The sequence below is a fragment of the Drosophila mojavensis genome, unplaced genomic scaffold (assembly GCF_018153725.1).
Source record: "Drosophila mojavensis isolate 15081-1352.22 unplaced genomic scaffold, ASM1815372v1 contig_136, whole genome shotgun sequence".
NCBI classification, from domain to species: Eukaryota; Metazoa; Arthropoda; class Insecta; order Diptera; family Drosophilidae; genus Drosophila; species Drosophila mojavensis.
In genome coordinates this window covers 12,343,512-12,361,664 of record NW_025318667.1, presented here as the reverse complement: position 1 = coordinate 12,361,664, position 18,153 = coordinate 12,343,512, and the positions used below count along the sequence as shown (strand labels likewise).

At 39.6% G+C, this 18,153-nt stretch overlaps 2 protein-coding genes across 3 annotated transcripts; both read left to right on the top strand.

The window, feature by feature from the left end:
- The first annotated feature begins 631 nt into the window (after window positions 1-631).
- LOC6583667 (uncharacterized protein DDB_G0283357) lies at window positions 632-15,492 on the top strand. Of its 2 annotated transcripts, XM_002009298.4 has the most exons (5): window positions 632-927; window positions 1,633-3,303; window positions 8,661-8,863; window positions 12,288-14,477; window positions 15,232-15,492. In XM_002009298.4, exons 2-5 carry the CDS (start codon window positions 1,759-1,761, stop codon window positions 15,383-15,385), a joined length of 4,092 nt encoding a protein of 1,363 aa, XP_002009334.4. In that variant the 5' UTR covers window positions 632-927; window positions 1,633-1,758; the 3' UTR covers window positions 15,386-15,492. The 2 variants fall into 2 exon arrangements, with proteins under 2 accessions (XP_002009334.4, XP_043867653.1); XM_044011718.1 differs by lacking the exon at window positions 15,232-15,492 and having other exon boundaries at window positions 633-927; window positions 11,079-12,324.
- On the top strand, window positions 15,450-17,242 carry LOC122756711 (putative cyclin-dependent serine/threonine-protein kinase DDB_G0272797/DDB_G0274007). The gene has a single exon (XM_044006936.1). It carries the CDS (start codon window positions 15,503-15,505, stop codon window positions 16,649-16,651), a length of 1,149 nt encoding a protein of 382 aa, XP_043862871.1. The 5' UTR covers window positions 15,450-15,502; the 3' UTR covers window positions 16,652-17,242.
- The last annotated feature ends 911 nt before the right edge of the window (window positions 17,243-18,153 follow it).

Genomic DNA, 18,153 nt, shown 5'->3' with positions numbered 1-18,153 from the left:
ATTTAGTTGGTTGACTTTGGAGTTAATAACAATCAATATGATTTAGTACGATATTTACATACATACATATGTATGTATATATATGCATATACATATGTATGTAATTATATACAAATGGTACATACACATATTTATTATTCATGTTTTTCGCATATTTAGGTAATGCTATACTAACTATGTACATCTATGTTTCGAGCTAATTGCACCACTGTTATGGTAGATGTAGCTAGCAGTGCCGCTTAGCTAGTTGATAGAAGAAGTGCAAGAGGGAGCTACGAGGTGTGCGGTGGCGAGCAAGGTAGCAGCAGCAATTCGGCAAAATGTTCGTTGCATGTTCGTGTCTCTGCAGCCGTCGTTGTTGTTGTTCTTGTTGGTGTTGCTGCAGCGCCGGCAGTAGCGACAGCTCTATGTATTTTGTATTTCTTTTTGCGCTATTGTACGCGTGTGTATGTGTGAGTATATGTATGTATTTCAATGCATACACACACAAAGCTGCTGCGCTGTTGGCGTCGCCGTCGCCGTCGTTGCTATATATACACATACACAGCCAAACGCACACACACAGACGCGCGCGCGCACTTACACACACGCACATATTTTTCAGTTGACTTCGTTGAAATAATTTTCGTAACAACGATCACACTCGTTTGTGTATTGCGAAGACGGGAGGACGTCTCGTCGCAGTCCGCATAGCAAAAATCAGCGTTTTTTCGCGTCGTTTGTTGCCGTCGTCGTAGTAGGCGTCGCGTCGGCGGTGTTTAATCAACAAACAAAACATAAAAATATATGCATATATTAAACAAAGAATATTATATTCATGTACATTGTATATAAATTTAGTGAGTGAAACAAATGATTAAAAAATCGAAGTGATTATGCCGTTGTGTAAATTTTTTTCAAGTTCTAATATCAACAATATCCCAAATTGTAAGTGAACAACAAAATAAAGCAATACAACAAATACTAATGCATAAAATAAATATATAAGTATATACATATATATGAATAGTGTGCACATAAATGAATGCAACTTAGTTTATATACAAATGTTTGACAGTTGCTTGTAAAAAGAAATTTGCAAAACAGAAAGCAAAAAGAAAAGAAGAAGAGAAAGAAGAAGTACAAAACGCAGTAGCAGTTGCTGCCGCCCGCTATACAGCGATACACCATAAACAACAACAACAAAAAGTGCGCGCGAAAGAAACAGCACGATACAAACAACAACAACAATAACATCAGAAACAGCAAAAAAAAAGTTGAAAAGCAACAACAAAATAACATCAACAACATAGCAGCAAGCAGCACGTTTTGTTGTTGTCAGTGTGTGTGCGTGTGTGTGTGTAAGTGAGAGAGAGAAAAAGAGAGTGAGTGTGTGCATATGTATATATGTGTGTGGCCAACGGCCGCACCAGTGTTGCCATATCTGTGTCAGCTGAGCGTTGGCGCATGCCGGGCAGAGGCAGACGCAGACCATGAGTAAAAGAGAGTGAGAAAGAAAGAGTGGAGTGAGAGACAGAGTCTGTGTTAATTTGCTGTTCGATTTGTTGTTGTTGTATTTTTTTTTTCTTATTTTTTTTTTTTAAGTTTTGATTGTGCTTATAAAAAATGTATGTTTTTTCCGCCTAATTGCAGCATTTGAAACATGAATTAAAACTGCAAATAAAAACGGTAGAAAAGAGTATAAGAAAAAGAAAGTAAATAAAATATATAAGCAGAGAGCGACAGAGAAGAGAGTGAGAGAGAGAGAGAGTAGCAGTCATGTCCAGCAGTGATGATGTGCAGATCACCAGCGTGATCGATGCCAATGGCCAGACGCTGCCGCTGCACGGCAACAGCTTGGGCGGTGCGCTCGGTCCGCCCGTTAAGCAGGAGGACGATGCTGAAATCCGCGAATTGGCGGCCAAAATGAAGGAGCAACAGAAACAACAAGCAGCCCAACAGGCTAGCCGGCAAGCTGCCATGCAGCATGCCAACGGTGGCGGAGCTGGGGGTGGCGGTTGTGGTGCGGGAATGCAACCACCGTTAACCAATGGCAATGGCCAGACAAATATCATGAGCTACCTGTCGCGCCATCAGAAGCTACCCAATGGCACAATGCAAGTGGTGCCCGCTTTGGCGGCCAATGGCCGGGCGAACGGAGCCATCATGGATAACAACGGTGATAAGAAGTCATCGTCATCGGGCGGTGGTCCGTGCGACGAGGAATCGATCAAAGGCCACTTTGGCTGGGCGCAATTCGGCAAAGTATCGATACCCTATATATACAGACAATCGGAAAAGTATTGCTCGGTGCGCATGATCGAACTGAAGCTGCTTGGCAAATATCTAAATTGCCTCCATCCGGACATCTACTCCAGCTGCACATGCGTGCGCAGCTACTACATAACCGATGCCGAGGCACGGCTCTTCATCGAGATCAACCACAAGCATTGTGACGGTGAATTCGGCCGTGATATTTTCACCCAAAAGGATCTGGTCGTCCGTCTCAGCGATGCATCGAAATTCTATCAATTCCTGGACATATGCTATCGCAAGCTGGTGGCGGGCAGCAAAACGCCATCAGAGAAATGCGGCTTCATACGCATCAATAAGGAGTCGGTGGTGCCGTATACGGTGCGCAACAGCCAGCAGGTGGTGCCGCTCTTCTACTTCGAGGGCGAGACGGAGAACCTGAAGACCAAGGCGGAACTGCTCAATGGCTGGGATCTGGCCTATTTGAAGTTCTGCTGCAAAGTTCAGGGCATACGCAATGAGCTCTTCTCCAGCGAGAATGTTGCCGTCATATCGCTGACCGACATCAAGAGCTACTTTCCCAATGGTACCGAATTCGAGGACTATTGGCCCAGCAAGGTGGTCGACTCCAATCTGTTGATCGGCAATCGGGCGAATGTCAATAATTCGGTTAATTGGACGCGACAGCCATCGGCGCCGCCACCAAAAATCTCTGCCAGCGTCAACAGCAGCAGCGCCGTCAACGTACAAAAGTCACAGCAGCAACAGCAGCAACAGCAACAACAACAGCACTCGACAGCCGCCGCTGCTGCGGCACAGCAACAGCATTTGATGAAGCAGCGCGCTGCTGTTGCCGCCGCTGCCAACGGCGTCGCAAACGGCAGCAATTTCCCATCGGCCGCCGCTGCAGCGGTTGCGGCAGCAGCATACAATACCCATGCGGCGGCAGCGGCCATGCTGCAGACGCAGGGCAACACCCGCATGCTGACTCAGGCCACGGTCCAGGCTCTGGCCAGCGGCGGCTGGATGAACAGCCAGAACAATGTGCCCCAGCTGCATGTCCAAATGTTGGTGAGTAAATGAGCATGAGCAGGGATGTTAATGGATATCGATAGCTCTGCTATGTGTATGTATGTATATCTGCATGTGTGTGTGTGTGTGTATGCGATAGTTGGTGAAGGGAGCAGAGAGCGTGGAACTATATTGTATATTTATTATTAAATGGGAATAAGGCGCTCAAGATACCATTAAAGTATATAAATTCTTGATCGGTAGGACGAGCGGAATTGCTTTTCTACGCCCTTTTGTCCGTACGTATGCACGTGTGCAACTCAGAAGCTATAAAAACTAGAGACTTGAATCTTTGAATACGTTCCCACTCAGATCAACAAATTGATAACGATTAGCATTTCAGTTTGGTCGATAAGAAACCCTATTGAAATTCAGCTTAATTTGTAGCTCTCTGTAAAGCATATGCATTAAAAAACGATAATTATTCCCGTCTTAATGTTATCGATTAAAAATCCTATCAAAATTCAGCTATACACTTATGCATTATTTTGCTAGAGACTCCAAATTCAGCATTTAGTTTAATGCATATATTAGATAATTTATAAAATCTTATAAAATTCTTGAAATTAAAGGTCAATTGTCAATATAGCTAATATGTAAACATTTGTACTTAATTGACAAATGTTTCATAGAACATTTGGATCATATACTTGGGCGCTGCATTGAAATGCGTAAGACAGAAACACAGAAGTTGTTAAATAAACCATTTGGTCAATTAACAAACGCACGTGGCAGCAGCGACAAGAGTGTTTCCTATACGTGTATGTGTGCACGCATACATACACACGTATTCAAACACCTTTCTCTATGCAACATTCATTTCAATGACTGGGCGAGGGGGTCTACGAATTACAATAGCAATTGAATTGAGTTTGAATTTGTAGCCGTAACTTTAGTTTAGATTTAGATCAGGGCGGAATTTTTTTTTTAATTTTTAATTTTATTTATTTTTTAATTTTTTGTTTAACAAACATTCTTGTTGTTGCTCGAATAAAATTGAAAACCTCAAATCATTTGATATCCTGGGTATTTTCTAGTCGGGCAATCCGATTACAATTACATTGTTTACTTAATTTATATAGCCATACACAAATACAGCTTTATCACATTAAAAATGTACCATGTACCACGGTACCATCTGAACAAACGGTACAATTGTACCACATGTATATAGCCGCAACAAAAACACACACTTTGTCATTACGGGCGTATGAGTGTGCGTGTATCTGTGTTTGTGTGCGTGCGTACAGAAACAGTTAATTAATTATTGACTCAAAGCTTGTGAAGAATCACAGTATTGTTTAATCCAGTGCTGTTATTATTGCTAATATTGTTGATTTAAGCGACGAGGGTACAATACGAAGCTAGAAATATATATCTCATAATGGGAGGAAGTCTACCTGGTAATCCATGATGAGATAGAGACAGAGTTGAGAGAAAAAGGAGCGAAGCAAAGATAGCAATGAGCAAAGCAAAAGAAATTTTCGGAACCATGCGGTAGGGGAATATGAAGAATTAAGAGAAGAGAACATAGAGAAGAACAGCAAGCAAAGGAACAGAAAATTGAAATAAGAAAAAACAAGTAAGAAGGCTCCAGTCGAGACGGCTCGACTAGGAGATACCCTGAACCCTCTAAGCTGATACTCTAATCATTCTGCACTTCTTTTATGCACACATACATACACATGCATGCACATGCACGCATAAGCCTGCAGTCTGCTAACTGCGCAGTAAGCAGCGACTGCGCTTGGGCTGCGCTGCAGTGTGGGCAATATTATGAGAATTTATTTGTTGAATAATTTCATTTTTAGACATATGATCTTAATGAAACTTATGAGCGTATGAGCGTAATCATATGGTAAATGTGTGTGTACATTCCAAAGCACAAGTCTCTAGTACTTGAAATGTGTTTTTTACAAATTGGGGGCGAATGGGGCGTGGTACCAAAAATCTGAAAATTACAAAATCTTTGTATCCATTAACTTTATATACAACGCGAATTTGAAGACTCCAGGTCTTAAAGTGTTCAAATTACGCTGAAAAAACAATGTCGATTTTTCGATTATTCTCGATAAAAAGTTATCGGATGAGATATCGAAAAAATATGATAAACTTGTACTGCCTATGGTATACACGAGTATGCATACTAAATTTCAGCTCTCTAGCTTTTATATCTTCTGAGATCCTTTTGCTCATACGGACAGATGGACAGGGCTATATCGACTCAGCTCGTCGTCCTGATCAAGAATACATATACTTTATGGGGTCTGCGATGATTCCTTCTGCCTGTTACATACTTTTCACAAAACCATTATACCCTGATTTCCCATTTTCAATGGGTTCAGGGTATAAAAACGCATTAAAGAGACAGAAGTCGATTATCACGGCTGTGTGTGATAATCGATTTTCAGGCCCTAAAGACCAAGACCAGCGGAAAGGAAAAGATAGTCCGTTCGAAAATCTATGTAATGGACCTAAGTGTAAGTCCTTGGGAGGAGGAGGAGGTAGGGAGGTAGATACCCTAACTATACGAACGATTGTAACAACTACTACGCGAGACATCAGGGCCGGCGATGCCGCCACTAGGACAGCAACCGGTGGGCAGAGGTCGAAGAGGAGGAGTAAAAAGAAGGGGAGGGGCAGCGGACTCGGTGAGCCCCTCACAACTAGAGCTCAGTAGTAGAGTATAAAAGTAAAAATGGGGCAAAATATTAGATGCCCGACTTTGGGTCATTCCACCCAGGGGGTGGCTACCCACAGAAGTTTTGCTACCTTTGAAACTCGTGGAAGCTCTCCTGATCGTGCCGGGCTTTTAAGATATTCATATTAGGATATGTATATATTTACATATTATCTATTCTCTCCTTCGGTCGTCTCTTATGGGCATTTTCCAATATTGATCTATGTAACATAAGCGGTTGTATCCACAGTCGAATTTTTTACACGAAAATGTGTTTGTACGAATTTTTTGTTTGCAATGTTCGCGTAAAAGTCGAAACGTTTCTATCTTACGCGTGTTCGTGCAAACATGTTCGACAATGGATTCGAGTGTTCGCACGAACATAATTTCTCAAAATATCAACAGGAAACTTTTAGAAGAGTCTATTGCAAAATTAACCGGCTTTGTGGCGAAAGGAAAGTAAAAATTTTAAAAATAAAAATTTGCGCAATAAATCTTGAGACAACTTATTAATCAAATATTAAGAAATCCACAAAAGCGCGTTGTAAAAAAAAAAAAAAAAAAAAGATGTAAATTCTCTGCGCGCTTCATATAGGCGCGAACTGCTAAAAATTAAGATTTTACCAAGCATATGGTACTTGGAAAATTTAAGGAAGTCAAGGAATCGTTCACCGAAGGACTTCACATATTCAAGGACACCAAATATTGAACTTCAAAATGTAAGTATGATTATTAATTTATTTATTTAACATAGATATATGTATTAAAATAGATCATTTTGCCAAGCCACTGCTCCACTCGTATTAAAATATTCGCCAAATTTATTACGAATTACTTTGGCATTATCCGTCAAATTTCCTTCAGATGCCAAAATTTTTTCGAGTGAGCTCTTGAAAGCCGGCAATTAAAAATTAGCACTTTTCTAGTCAAATTATGACGACTATATTAAATTGTTCATTAAATTTGTTGATAAAGGAAAGGCATCGTCCCTACACATCTGTCATTCGAACAACATTGCTAGGCTTCGGCAAATGATAGGAGTTTACATCAAATCTTGTTTTAAATTCAGATTGAGCAGAATCTGATGACCTTCCGTTAACTTCAACCTCCTCATAAAAATTCATAGTTTACATTTACTATAGTCATCAATATAATGCCAAACGTCTTCTCGTAGTTCTAGTAAAATGATACTGATGAATTAGGCTTCTTGATATGCACAGTGGCTCTCAAAGCTTGATGCTATTATTTTTTACAAATGTTTTAATTTATAGGCACCTCAAATAATAATTAACAAATATGTTGTACTTTCAGATCTGGTCAAAAAAACGAAAAAAGCGATGAGAGCAGCGAGTTCCTGCAAAAAGCAATGCAGCATTTGGATAATAATGCAAATAAAAGACCAAAAGATTGGTGCATCCGCGATGTATAGGCAGACAGTGGACCAGGAAATTCTCACAAAATAGGGAATTGATGAAATTTTGCTTCAAGTCCGATTGGGTATGCTGGTATATGAAAGATTGTTTCAATACCAACAACCTGCGCCCGGGCCACACTGCAACCGTGTACCAACCAGCCCAGCGCACAAGGCCATTCCCAAATACGACGCTGATCTATCGGACTAGCACACCATTTGCATCCGATTCAACAACAGCTTCTTCGGGCTGCACAATTTATCCCGTTGGGGCAAATCAAGCAGAAGTCGTGCAACACTCTTTATTTGCAGATCTCTTTAATGATTCTAAATGCAAATAATTGTGCATCGAATTTTCTCATTTAAATAAATTGTAAAATGTTAATATATATATTTTTGTTAGCTCAAAATTCTTTATTCCTATTCGTGTAACAAATTCAACTGAGGATACACCGCTTAAACGTCATCAAATAATTCCTTTTGCCTTTCGTTTTGATCACGTAAGCAAAGCAATCGAACAGAAAATCAAGTTCAAGCGAACCGTTCATGCCATTGAACTGTTGAGCGTTTGTCACAGTTCAATGCGTTCAACTGTTCTACTTGAGAGGCAGCCGTTCTAGTTTGTGCTATTTATGAAATGAATGAAATGTTGGCTCGTGCCAGGCTCTAGTTCAAAACGTTTGTTATCGATGAACGAAATGAACGAAACAAAATGAGTTAGAAGCCGTACGAAAATTAATACATGAATGAATTTATAAATATAAGGATAACTATATTAGAAAATCGGGGAAAAGTGCATTTGGCCACGTCTCTGTAATCAATACATGCCTAGATAACTTAATGTAAATGTGTGTGTGAGTGTGTGTGTGTGGGTATATTTAGCAGATTTTTTTTCTCACAGTTTGGCAATAGCAGCCGCAGCAACAGCAGCGGCCCAGCCGCAGCAGCTTAGAAACTGGGTCATACACACTCATGCACATGTGTATATATGCATGCACACATATATGCTTGCATATACACACACATACACTATGCTCTCGCTGTAGTTAAAGTTGTTTGCTCGAGCAAACATAGGCACGTGTGAGTATGTGTATATGAGTGTGTGTGTGTGTGTTTCTGTGCTTGGCAACCTGTTGAGGTTTATTTTATCTCACACGCATTCGCTCACATGAGCTTTGTAATAAATGTTGATTTTTTCTCATTTTCACCATTCTTTCTCTCTTTTTCTCTCTTCCCCTATGTGTTGTTCTATGCTGCAACCTGTAGGCGCAACAATCGCATGCGAATGCCAATCGAGGCGCCTATCGAGAACACATAAACAACATGATGCTGGGTGGCAGCAGCCGCCAACCGTATTCGTACAACAATCCTGCGATTTCGATGTCTTCGGTGAACAACCACAGCGGTGGGGGTGGCAATGCGCCGCCGCCACTGGTACGATCCGCTGCAGGACAGAATGCCAATCACATGTAAGTATTCACAGTATGCAATCGATGAAAATCGATTTGTTATCATTTTGTTGCTATCGATTTGTGTAACTGCGCCGTTTCACTTACTTCAATTAATCAAATAATGAAAGCAAATTTGCAATTACAGTTACAATTAGTTTTTGCTATTTACTTTGATTTTGCTTTTCTTTGTCAATGTATGTATATATATATATATATATATATATATATATATATATATATATATATATATATATATATATATATATATAAATATATATATTTATACACATATATACATTATATATTAATATATTTATTTACATATTTATTGATTGATTATCAAAAACAAAACAAGAAACAAACATTTTTTTGCGCAGAAATTGTGTTTTTCAAATTTTGTTGTAATTCGTTTATTATGTGTACATGCATACATTACCTTTTCACTCTAAGTTAAGTTGAATATTTTTCTGCCGTTAGGGTGCCACACGAAATGAGAAGAAAAAATATTTCAAGATCAGAACCAGCAAGTTGTAATTTTATTTAATTATTCTTATTATTATTTTTTTTGTTCTCTTCTTCTATGCACCAATTGTTTTTTTTTTTCTCATCTTAGTTGTAATAAAATTCTAAAACTTGAAAACAGTTTACCGAAATCGGCGTTTGTGCACGCATTTTATTTAATTTTAATACAAATTTCGACTGTGTTTACCGTTTTTGATAAAAAAAAAAAAAAACAAAACTATATATACATGTTATGAAATTATGAAAAATAATCGTTATACGCATATATACTATAACTTATTTGCTACAATTCCGTTTGCCCTTTTACCAAATCCACGTCAAAAAAGAAAAAAAGAAAATAAACCTAAAAAAGTCACGCTACATTATTTTTCGTAATTTATTTCCAACACGCAAAACAAAACAAAAATTAATTGTAATTATTGTATACAAAAAAAATCTTTCCATGTTTTTCTTATTGTTGTTGTAGTAGTTAAAAAGAAAGAAAGAAAAAGAGAAGTAAAAAGTAAAAAACGCTTTCTCATTGCATTCTAGATTTTGTCACCGATATGTAGATATATATATATATATATTTATATATATGTATGTATGTATATATATATATATATATATATGTATGTTTCATTTAGGGCGTCACTACATATTATGTTTTTCAAAATATAAATCTGAAACTTAAACGAATTGAAAACGTCTTTTTTCTACTTTCTCATAAACTATTTTGCGTTACTAACACAAGAAATTAATTAGCTTAATATGGCATGCATTAGGGTGTCAATTTGTTAAAATTTGACAATATACATTTTTTTTTTGCTAAACAGTTTTAAATAAAGGGTAATAAGGGTAAACGTAATTAACACAAAACACGAATCAGATATACGCCCGCACCCACACATACCCACCCACCCATCCACACACACTCACATACATCATTTTAATTTTTTTTTTATATGTAATTTCTTCACTTTTTCATGTAGTTTTTGCATGCCTTGAACTTTAACGCTTTTTAAGCAAACTTTTCTATTTGTGATGCTTGCTTAAAAAAAAAAAAAAAAAAAAAAAAAAAAACATTGGTTTTTAAAAATAAAAAATAAATTAATTGCTTCTCTTTGGAGTTTAGTTCACTTTCTTTAATTGTAATGTTTTTTTTTGTTTATTTTTTTTTTTTTTTATATTTTGATCTTCGATGAAACGCTAATAGAAGAACTACAACATATTTTGAAAAACATGAATTCGCATTTAAAGCAATCAACAATATTTTTTGTGTTCTATAAAGAAACGAATGATTATTTTGTTTATATATACATCACATATATGTATATATATATGTTATCAATATAAACATCAATCCATTAACATATACATATATATATATCTATATATATGTATATATATGCAACCAAATATATTTACATACATTTGATTTGATGGCTGTGTGTACTGACTACCCCTAACTATAATTTGTCGCACTCGAAAACGATATCGAAAATAAGCAACAAATCGTGACTCAATCGTGAATCGAATTTACAAAAAACAAATGCAAATTGCAATTCAAATTTTAATAAAAAAACTAAAGTAAAATAAAAGCAACAACAACAACAACAACAATAAAAACAAAACCAACAATCGAAGCACAACAACAAAATACCTTTAAAAAAAAAAAAAACAAAAACAAACAAATTAAACATGGAATTTTAACAAGAAATTCTGGTGACAGGTATTCCACTACACCCTATGGCAGAGAAACCAACATCAATCCGCAAAGAACTCAACCTCAACCTCAAACCCGGCCACAAGATATCAATCGAATTAACAAGAGCCGCAATCAAAACCAACTGCACAGAATCAGACATCTAAACTATCCCCATACAAAATGAGAGAGCAGTAAGAGAAAAGAGAGGGAGTGAGAGAGCGTGACAGGGAAAGTGAGATAAAGAGAGAGAGAGAGAGTGTGAAAGATCAAGAGAACATTATATATAATGCGTGTACAAGTTGATATAAAATTTGGCAAACAAAATTCTCATAAGCAAAATGTATTTATACATTCATGTATTTTTAAATATAATATACATATATATATGAATACATATATATATATGTATATATATAGTTTTGTATATAGACTTCTAAGTCAATATAAAGGCTTAAATCATATAATTTAAGAAAGTTGTTATACCAAAAATAAAACCAGTTGAAACCAAGATAAAACACAAGCTGTGAAGCTGCAACTTGCAAGTTGCAACTAAATTAAATAAAGTTCATTGCATACACACGCACACACGTACACACTCACACACATGCACATATACACATACACAATACAATCATTGGACTTGCTAATTTCGATGTATACGAAATACACACACAGATAAACATGCACACGTTAACGCTCATAGCGTCTAGGGCATTAATAAATTATAAGTTAACCAAAGCAAATAAAATAATAATAGTTTTAAACAACTTTTGTTATTTTTTGTTTGTTAGTGTTTTGATCAAATACGTTAAAATTATGCGCTAATAATGAAATAAAACTAAATTAAGTAGGGCAACACTTGGCAAGCACTAGACCAGCCAGCTGCAGCAGTAAGGCGATGAGCACGCAGCAACGTTGCAAATAATCGATAAATATTTAACGATTAATGCATAAATTCAACTAACTGTTTTTTTTTGTCATGCAGAAATAAAAAACAGCTGTGAGTGAATGCGTGTGCCTGAGTATGCGTATGTGTGTGCATATTTATATTGAAAATATTGTTAGGCGCGTATCAACAAAATTTGAAAAATGCTTTAAAACAGTCAAATAAGAATAGAAGGAGAATGAAATGTTTAATAGATAACATAAAACAAAAATCAAAATAATAAAAAAAAACTGGAAATTTTGCAGCCAAGCTAAATGCGACTCATGTATTGTATATAATGTTTCTAGGTCAAATGTCGAGCAATCACTGGTGCAACAACATCAACAGACACAACAGCAACAACAACGACAACAACACCATAGTACATTTAACCATGCACAACAACAACACTCCCCAAACACGCACAGTTCACGTGGCCATCATGGCCATGTCCTTGCCAATAACAACAACAACATTAATAATAATAGCAACACCAATAATAATAATAATAATAATAGTACGCACAACAACTCCTCCAACAAGAACAACAACAGCAACAGCTCCTCAAATTCTGGCTCTGCTACTGCTGCTGCTGTCGCCGCCACTGCCGCTGCCGCTGCCGCCGTCGCTGCCAATATGCACGCCCTACTAGGCAGTCCATTCAATTACAATATGCCCTCCACACGTGCGGACTACACAAATCTGGCGCTCTGGAACCAGCTGACGCCGACGCAGCGCCTGATGCTGACGCAACAAATGAAGGGCGTCAGCACCGGCGCCAACGGTGGCAGCAATAGCGGCGGCAGCGGTGGCGGCGTTGCCAGCACGTCGCCCAAAATAGCGCATGGCTCGCCATTAGGTGGCAGCTTTCCGGCGTTGCCATCGCTGCCACTGGACACCGATTTGATCACGATGCTCGACTACAACAACCCGAACAAGCAGACGAACAATAAGAACAGCAGCAGTAACAGCAGCAGCAAGGCAAGTGGTGCATCGGGTGGCACATTTACCAAGCCCACTGTGCCACCATTAATATCGGATGAACATCATCAACAGCAACAGTTGCTGCAGCAGCAGCAGCAGCAACAACAACAACAGCCCGCACCACCGACTAGCAGAAAGCAGCGTGCTGGTGGTGTCACCACAATACCATTGAACTCCACGCAAGCGTTGGAGGATTTCGAGAAGAAGTTCAATATGACGGACGAGATGCGAGCCGTCATACACAAGGTGATAGCCAATCCAGATCTCTCCACCTCCATACAGACCAATGCGAACAACAATAATCATAATAATAATAATAACAATAATAATAGTAATTCACATCCGCTAAACGCGTACATCTCGCCACCCATGTCGCCGGCGATTGGTGGTGCTAATGTGACCACCTTGTCGCTGGCCTCGAACCCAAACGTGACGATCACACCACAATTGCCGGGACATTTTCTGCACTCGCCGTCCAGTTCGTGTTCCAGTTCGAGTGCCTCCACGACGGCTGCCTCGCCGCTGGGGAACAATGGTGGCGGTGGCAGCAATAATTGTGTTAACGGTGGTGCGGCGGGTGGTGCGCGGCAAAAGAGTGTCATTTGCTCAACGAAAGCCAATGCGCTGCCATTGGCCATATTGTCGCTGGCCGGGAGTGGCGGCGGTAGCGTCGGTAGTGGGGGCGGCAGCGGGAGTTCAGGTGGGGGCGGTGCGCGTCACAACAAACAACAACAGCATTCGCAATCGCAATCGATTAGCGGTGGTTACGGTCGTCAGTCACACAGTCATCAGCCATTTAGTATCAGTGGTGTTGCTGGTGGTGGCAATTGCCAGTTGGATATTGGCATCGCCAGCACCACAATCACGCCCAGCACAACGCCCACTGATGTTATCGATTTGTCTTCATCCCGAAGGTCGTTAGCTGCCTCAACATTCCATCAGCAGCAGCAGCAGGCCGCCGCAGCCGTGCAGCAGCAACAGCAGCAGCAACAACAACAGCAGCAGCAACAGCAACAACAGCAGCAGCAACAGGCTGTGGCGGCGCAGCATCAGCGGATGTCTGCCGCCCTCGCCCATCATGCCCAGCATCTGCAGCAGAATGGCGGCCATAGTGGCGGTGGTAGCGGCGGCGGCGGCGGTGGCTCATCTGCCTCCAATGGCGGCAGCTCCTCCGGCGGCAACAGCAACTCGAACGCCAACAGCGCCTCGATGCATCTGCAAAGGCATGCGGCACTGGCGGCCGCTGCTTGCGCCAGTGCGTCCGGCGATGGGGCACATCGATTGTCCGTCATACCGGAGATACAGACCAGCAACATGAATCCCACGCCGTACAAGGTGCGCAAGGTGTGCGTGGACAAGCATCTGGTGCCCTGTATCAACATGAAGGCCTACAATGAATCCGAGCAGCTGATGACCCTCACCGAGTTCCAAAAGAATTTCTTTCCCACTGTCGCACTGGATCACTGCAAGCGTCTGATTGAGGCGCTCGGCGTTGAGCTCTACAAGGCGAATCGGTAAGTCAAGCTCAGGCACAATATAACATCTAGTTAGTTTAATGGGTGTACCTATAAATAGCTCAGTAGTTAGAGTAAGCAGCCAGAGAAAGAAGACAGATAGAGTAGTGTAGTAAAAGCAGCGAGAAAAAGTAGCGAGTAGGAGTAGAGAGTAGGAGTAGAGAGTAAAGGGAGCTCCACAAATGGAGATATGCATATATAACCTATATTAAATAGAATAGATGCCAGAATGAAATAACGAATACGTTTACCAAATGTAGCGAGTGCGATTATATCTAGCTAGTAAAAATTACGAATATCTGCCTCGAGTGGAAGGAGTTACAAGAGAATAGATAAAAGTCACTTTGGGGATCATGAAATAATAGATATAATAGTATAAAATTAGCGACTAAATATGTCGAATAATAGCGACGAGTTAATTTAGTTAGGGTGCATATCTGTGATAGGGTATATAAGTATGTATCAATATAAGCTTATCAAAGTAGAGAAATAAATAGAAACATAAGTTAATTAGAGTAGAGAGTATTCTAGCTTATAAAAGCAACGAGCAGACATAGCGAGTAAATATAGCGAATAACTTGGGTATATGAGTATGAGTAGGTAGGAAATGCAACGAGTAGAAGTAGCGAGTGAATGAGTGAATGAGATAGAATTAAAATGAGAATCCTAGCGACTGCAATCCAAATACTAATTACACATCTTACCAACTCTCTCTTTCTCTCTCTCTATTTCTCTCTCTGTCTGCTCAACCCAGGCGACAGGTGCAAATACTGATGGAGCACGATCGTTCCTACAATGAGAATATGCCGCTGGTGCAGGTGCGCGACATCATTAAGTACATGACGCAGTTAACATTCATGACACGCCAATCGGAGCAGCCGCCGTCGAAGCGCACGCGCACGAGCTAGGAATTAAGCTGGGGAGCACAACATTTGCCAACATCAACAACACCAACACCGACAGCAACAGCATCAGCAACAACAGCAGCATCATCAGCAGCAGCAGCAGACAACAGTAACAACATAATGACAACAACAAAAACAACAGCTACAGACAAACAACATAAGACAATACCCGCATCTCATCACATGGCTCATTTGGCACCGCCACCAGCACCACAGCACCACCAACAGCACCACCAGCAACATCATCAGCAACAGCAACAGCATCAGCAACAGCAACAGCAACAGAAACAACACCAGCATCAGCATCACTATCAACAACAAACAGCAACACACAGCAGCAACACATACGAAATGTTGTACTCCCACAACCAACAATCGCACCGCCCGCACCCGCCGCCAATAGAGCTGCGTGCAACACAACCAACATCGGCATCAGTTGCAGCTGTAGCCGCAGCAGCAGCAGCAGCAGCAGCAACACGCCAGCAACAGGAGCAACAGCGTCAACTAAAGAAGCGACAGCACGCTAGCAGCGGCAGTGGCAGCAGCAGCGCTGCCAGCAGCAACAACAGCAACTGCAACAAGAGCAGCCGTACCGCTGCTCAGCAGATGGCTGAGGCGGAGCACGCCTATTTGTCCACGCTCTATGGCAAGGCAGCAGCCAATATGCTCAGTCCGCCGCTGAGCGGAGCTTCTGTTGCTGCGCAGCAGGAGGCGCGTCGCAGCAGCGCCTTCGACTGGAGTCTGGGTACGCATCAGCAGGATGTGGCCGCCACACGGCACCAGCAACAGTTGCAGCAGCAACAGCAACAGCAACAGCAGCAACAGCAACAGCTGCAGCAGCAGCACCAGCAACAGTTGCAGCAACAACAACAACAGCAACAGCAGCGTGCGCGTCGGGCTGCACCAATAGAGACGGCCAGCACGCGTGTCGCCGCAGCAGCCGCCGCAGCAGAGCGTCAGCAGCGGCAGGCGATCATGCATCGGCGGCATAGCATTTGTGCCGCTGGCATTGCCAGCCTGTCGCCCGCCTCGTCCACGCACTCGTCGTCGACGGCCGCGTCGCCAACGGCCGCTGCTGCGGCTCTGGCAGCGGCCTCCTATTATGGCGCCTTCTCAGCGCCCTATCATCATATAAATGCGGCGGCAGCGGCAGCGGCAGCAGCAGCGCACCATCATGCACATGGGCAGCCATCGCCGACGATTTATCCGCCGACGCCGCCGCCGTCAGCGCCCTGGGTGCATCCCTGGTATGCGGGCGATGCCTTCTGAGAGGACACGCGCGCACGCCTGCACTCACGCACGCACGCACGCATATGATACCATGTAAATTAATAGACTATGCCTAAGTTATTTATTAATTTCTTTCGAGATAACCATTTTTTTTTTTTTCTTTTTTTTTTTTTTTTTTTTTCATAGCTTGTAAGTAGGTTAACTAATTTTCTGGGCATAATATGCCACAAAAAGTAAAATTAAGAATAAATGGTTATTGATAGTTACACGAAGCGAAATAAATATATCTAAATATATATATATATATTATATATTATATATTATATATATTATATGTATATGTATCGATGACAACACGAACGCTAAAACCAAACAAACTATCGTTAATTTTGCTATTTCGTTTGTGTTGAAAACAAAAGCAAAACAAAATTTCAAACTGAGAACTCAAAGAACTGATTACATTAAAGCAAACAACTTTAACAAACCAAACGAAAACAAAATAACTTTAGTATTCTTCAAGGTCAACACACACTCACACACACACTCACAAAATATTGAAAAGTTCGTGCGCACTGTCCGATCATAATAGCAAAAAAAAAGGAAGAAGAAGAAAAATAAAAACAACAAATATATATATAATAATATTAATAAAAACATCTTTACTGAAAAAGAAAACAAACAACATTTACCGACTGCATAGTTTATAAATTAAATTCATTTTTCATGTGTTTACGCATAAATAAATTATAAAAAGTCATTAACATTTAATTCTAAGCGAGAAATTCAATTTCTTGCAAAAACTACTCGTAAACAAAGATAAAAACAAAAAGAAAAAAAAAATACAAATAAAATTCAAATGTACTATAAAAAAATTCATACGCAGTTTGTGTCGAGTTCTCATCGTCACAAGCAATGTTAAAATATGTTCCATATAAGCAAAAAACAACTACTTATGTACTTTGTAAATTAACGATATCCAAGTCTTAAAATTTATTATAAAAAAAAAAAAACTTAAAGAAATGAATGAAAAGAAAACAAGTATATATGTTAAAAACATTAAAAAAAAAACAAATATTGCTTATGTTATACATTATGTATGTGTATAGGTATACACATGTATAAACATATATAAATATATATATGTGTGTATATATGTATATGTGTAATAAGTTATATGAATATCCGTTTTATGGATTATTTGGCAAAGAACAAGCTAAACATATTTATTTGTATTAAACATTTTTTTTATTCTAACTATATATATACATATATATATATATATACTTGCATATATATATGTATATATATACGTATATATACTAGACATATGTATATTTTTTGTGCTGTTATTAAATTAGATTTGGGGGTAAATATGAATTTTAAGAAATTTCAACTTTCGTTTCAGTTTCACACACAAACACATACATACATATATATATATATAAACATTTATATATTTTTATTGTTAGTTGAAGCCGTCAAAGTATTTATAAAACACTATATATATACATGCATATATATATATTTTTTTTTCCTGTTTA

Bases quoted from the DNA above. Each gene is read 5' to 3' on its own strand.
- LOC6583667 (XM_002009298.4), top strand. From the start codon at position 1,759: ATGTCCAGCAGTGATGATGTGCAGATCACCAGCGTGATCGATGCCAAT. The intron at 3,304-8,660 runs GTGAGTAAATGA...TGCAACCTGTAG, and splicing joins AGCTGCATGTCCAAATGTTG to GCGCAACAATCGCATGCGAA. The intron at 14,478-15,231 runs GTAAGTCAAGCT...TGCTCAACCCAG, and splicing joins GAGCTCTACAAGGCGAATCG to GCGACAGGTGCAAATACTGA.
- LOC122756711 (XM_044006936.1), top strand. From the start codon at position 15,503: ATGACAACAACAAAAACAACAGCTACAGACAAACAACATAAGACAATA.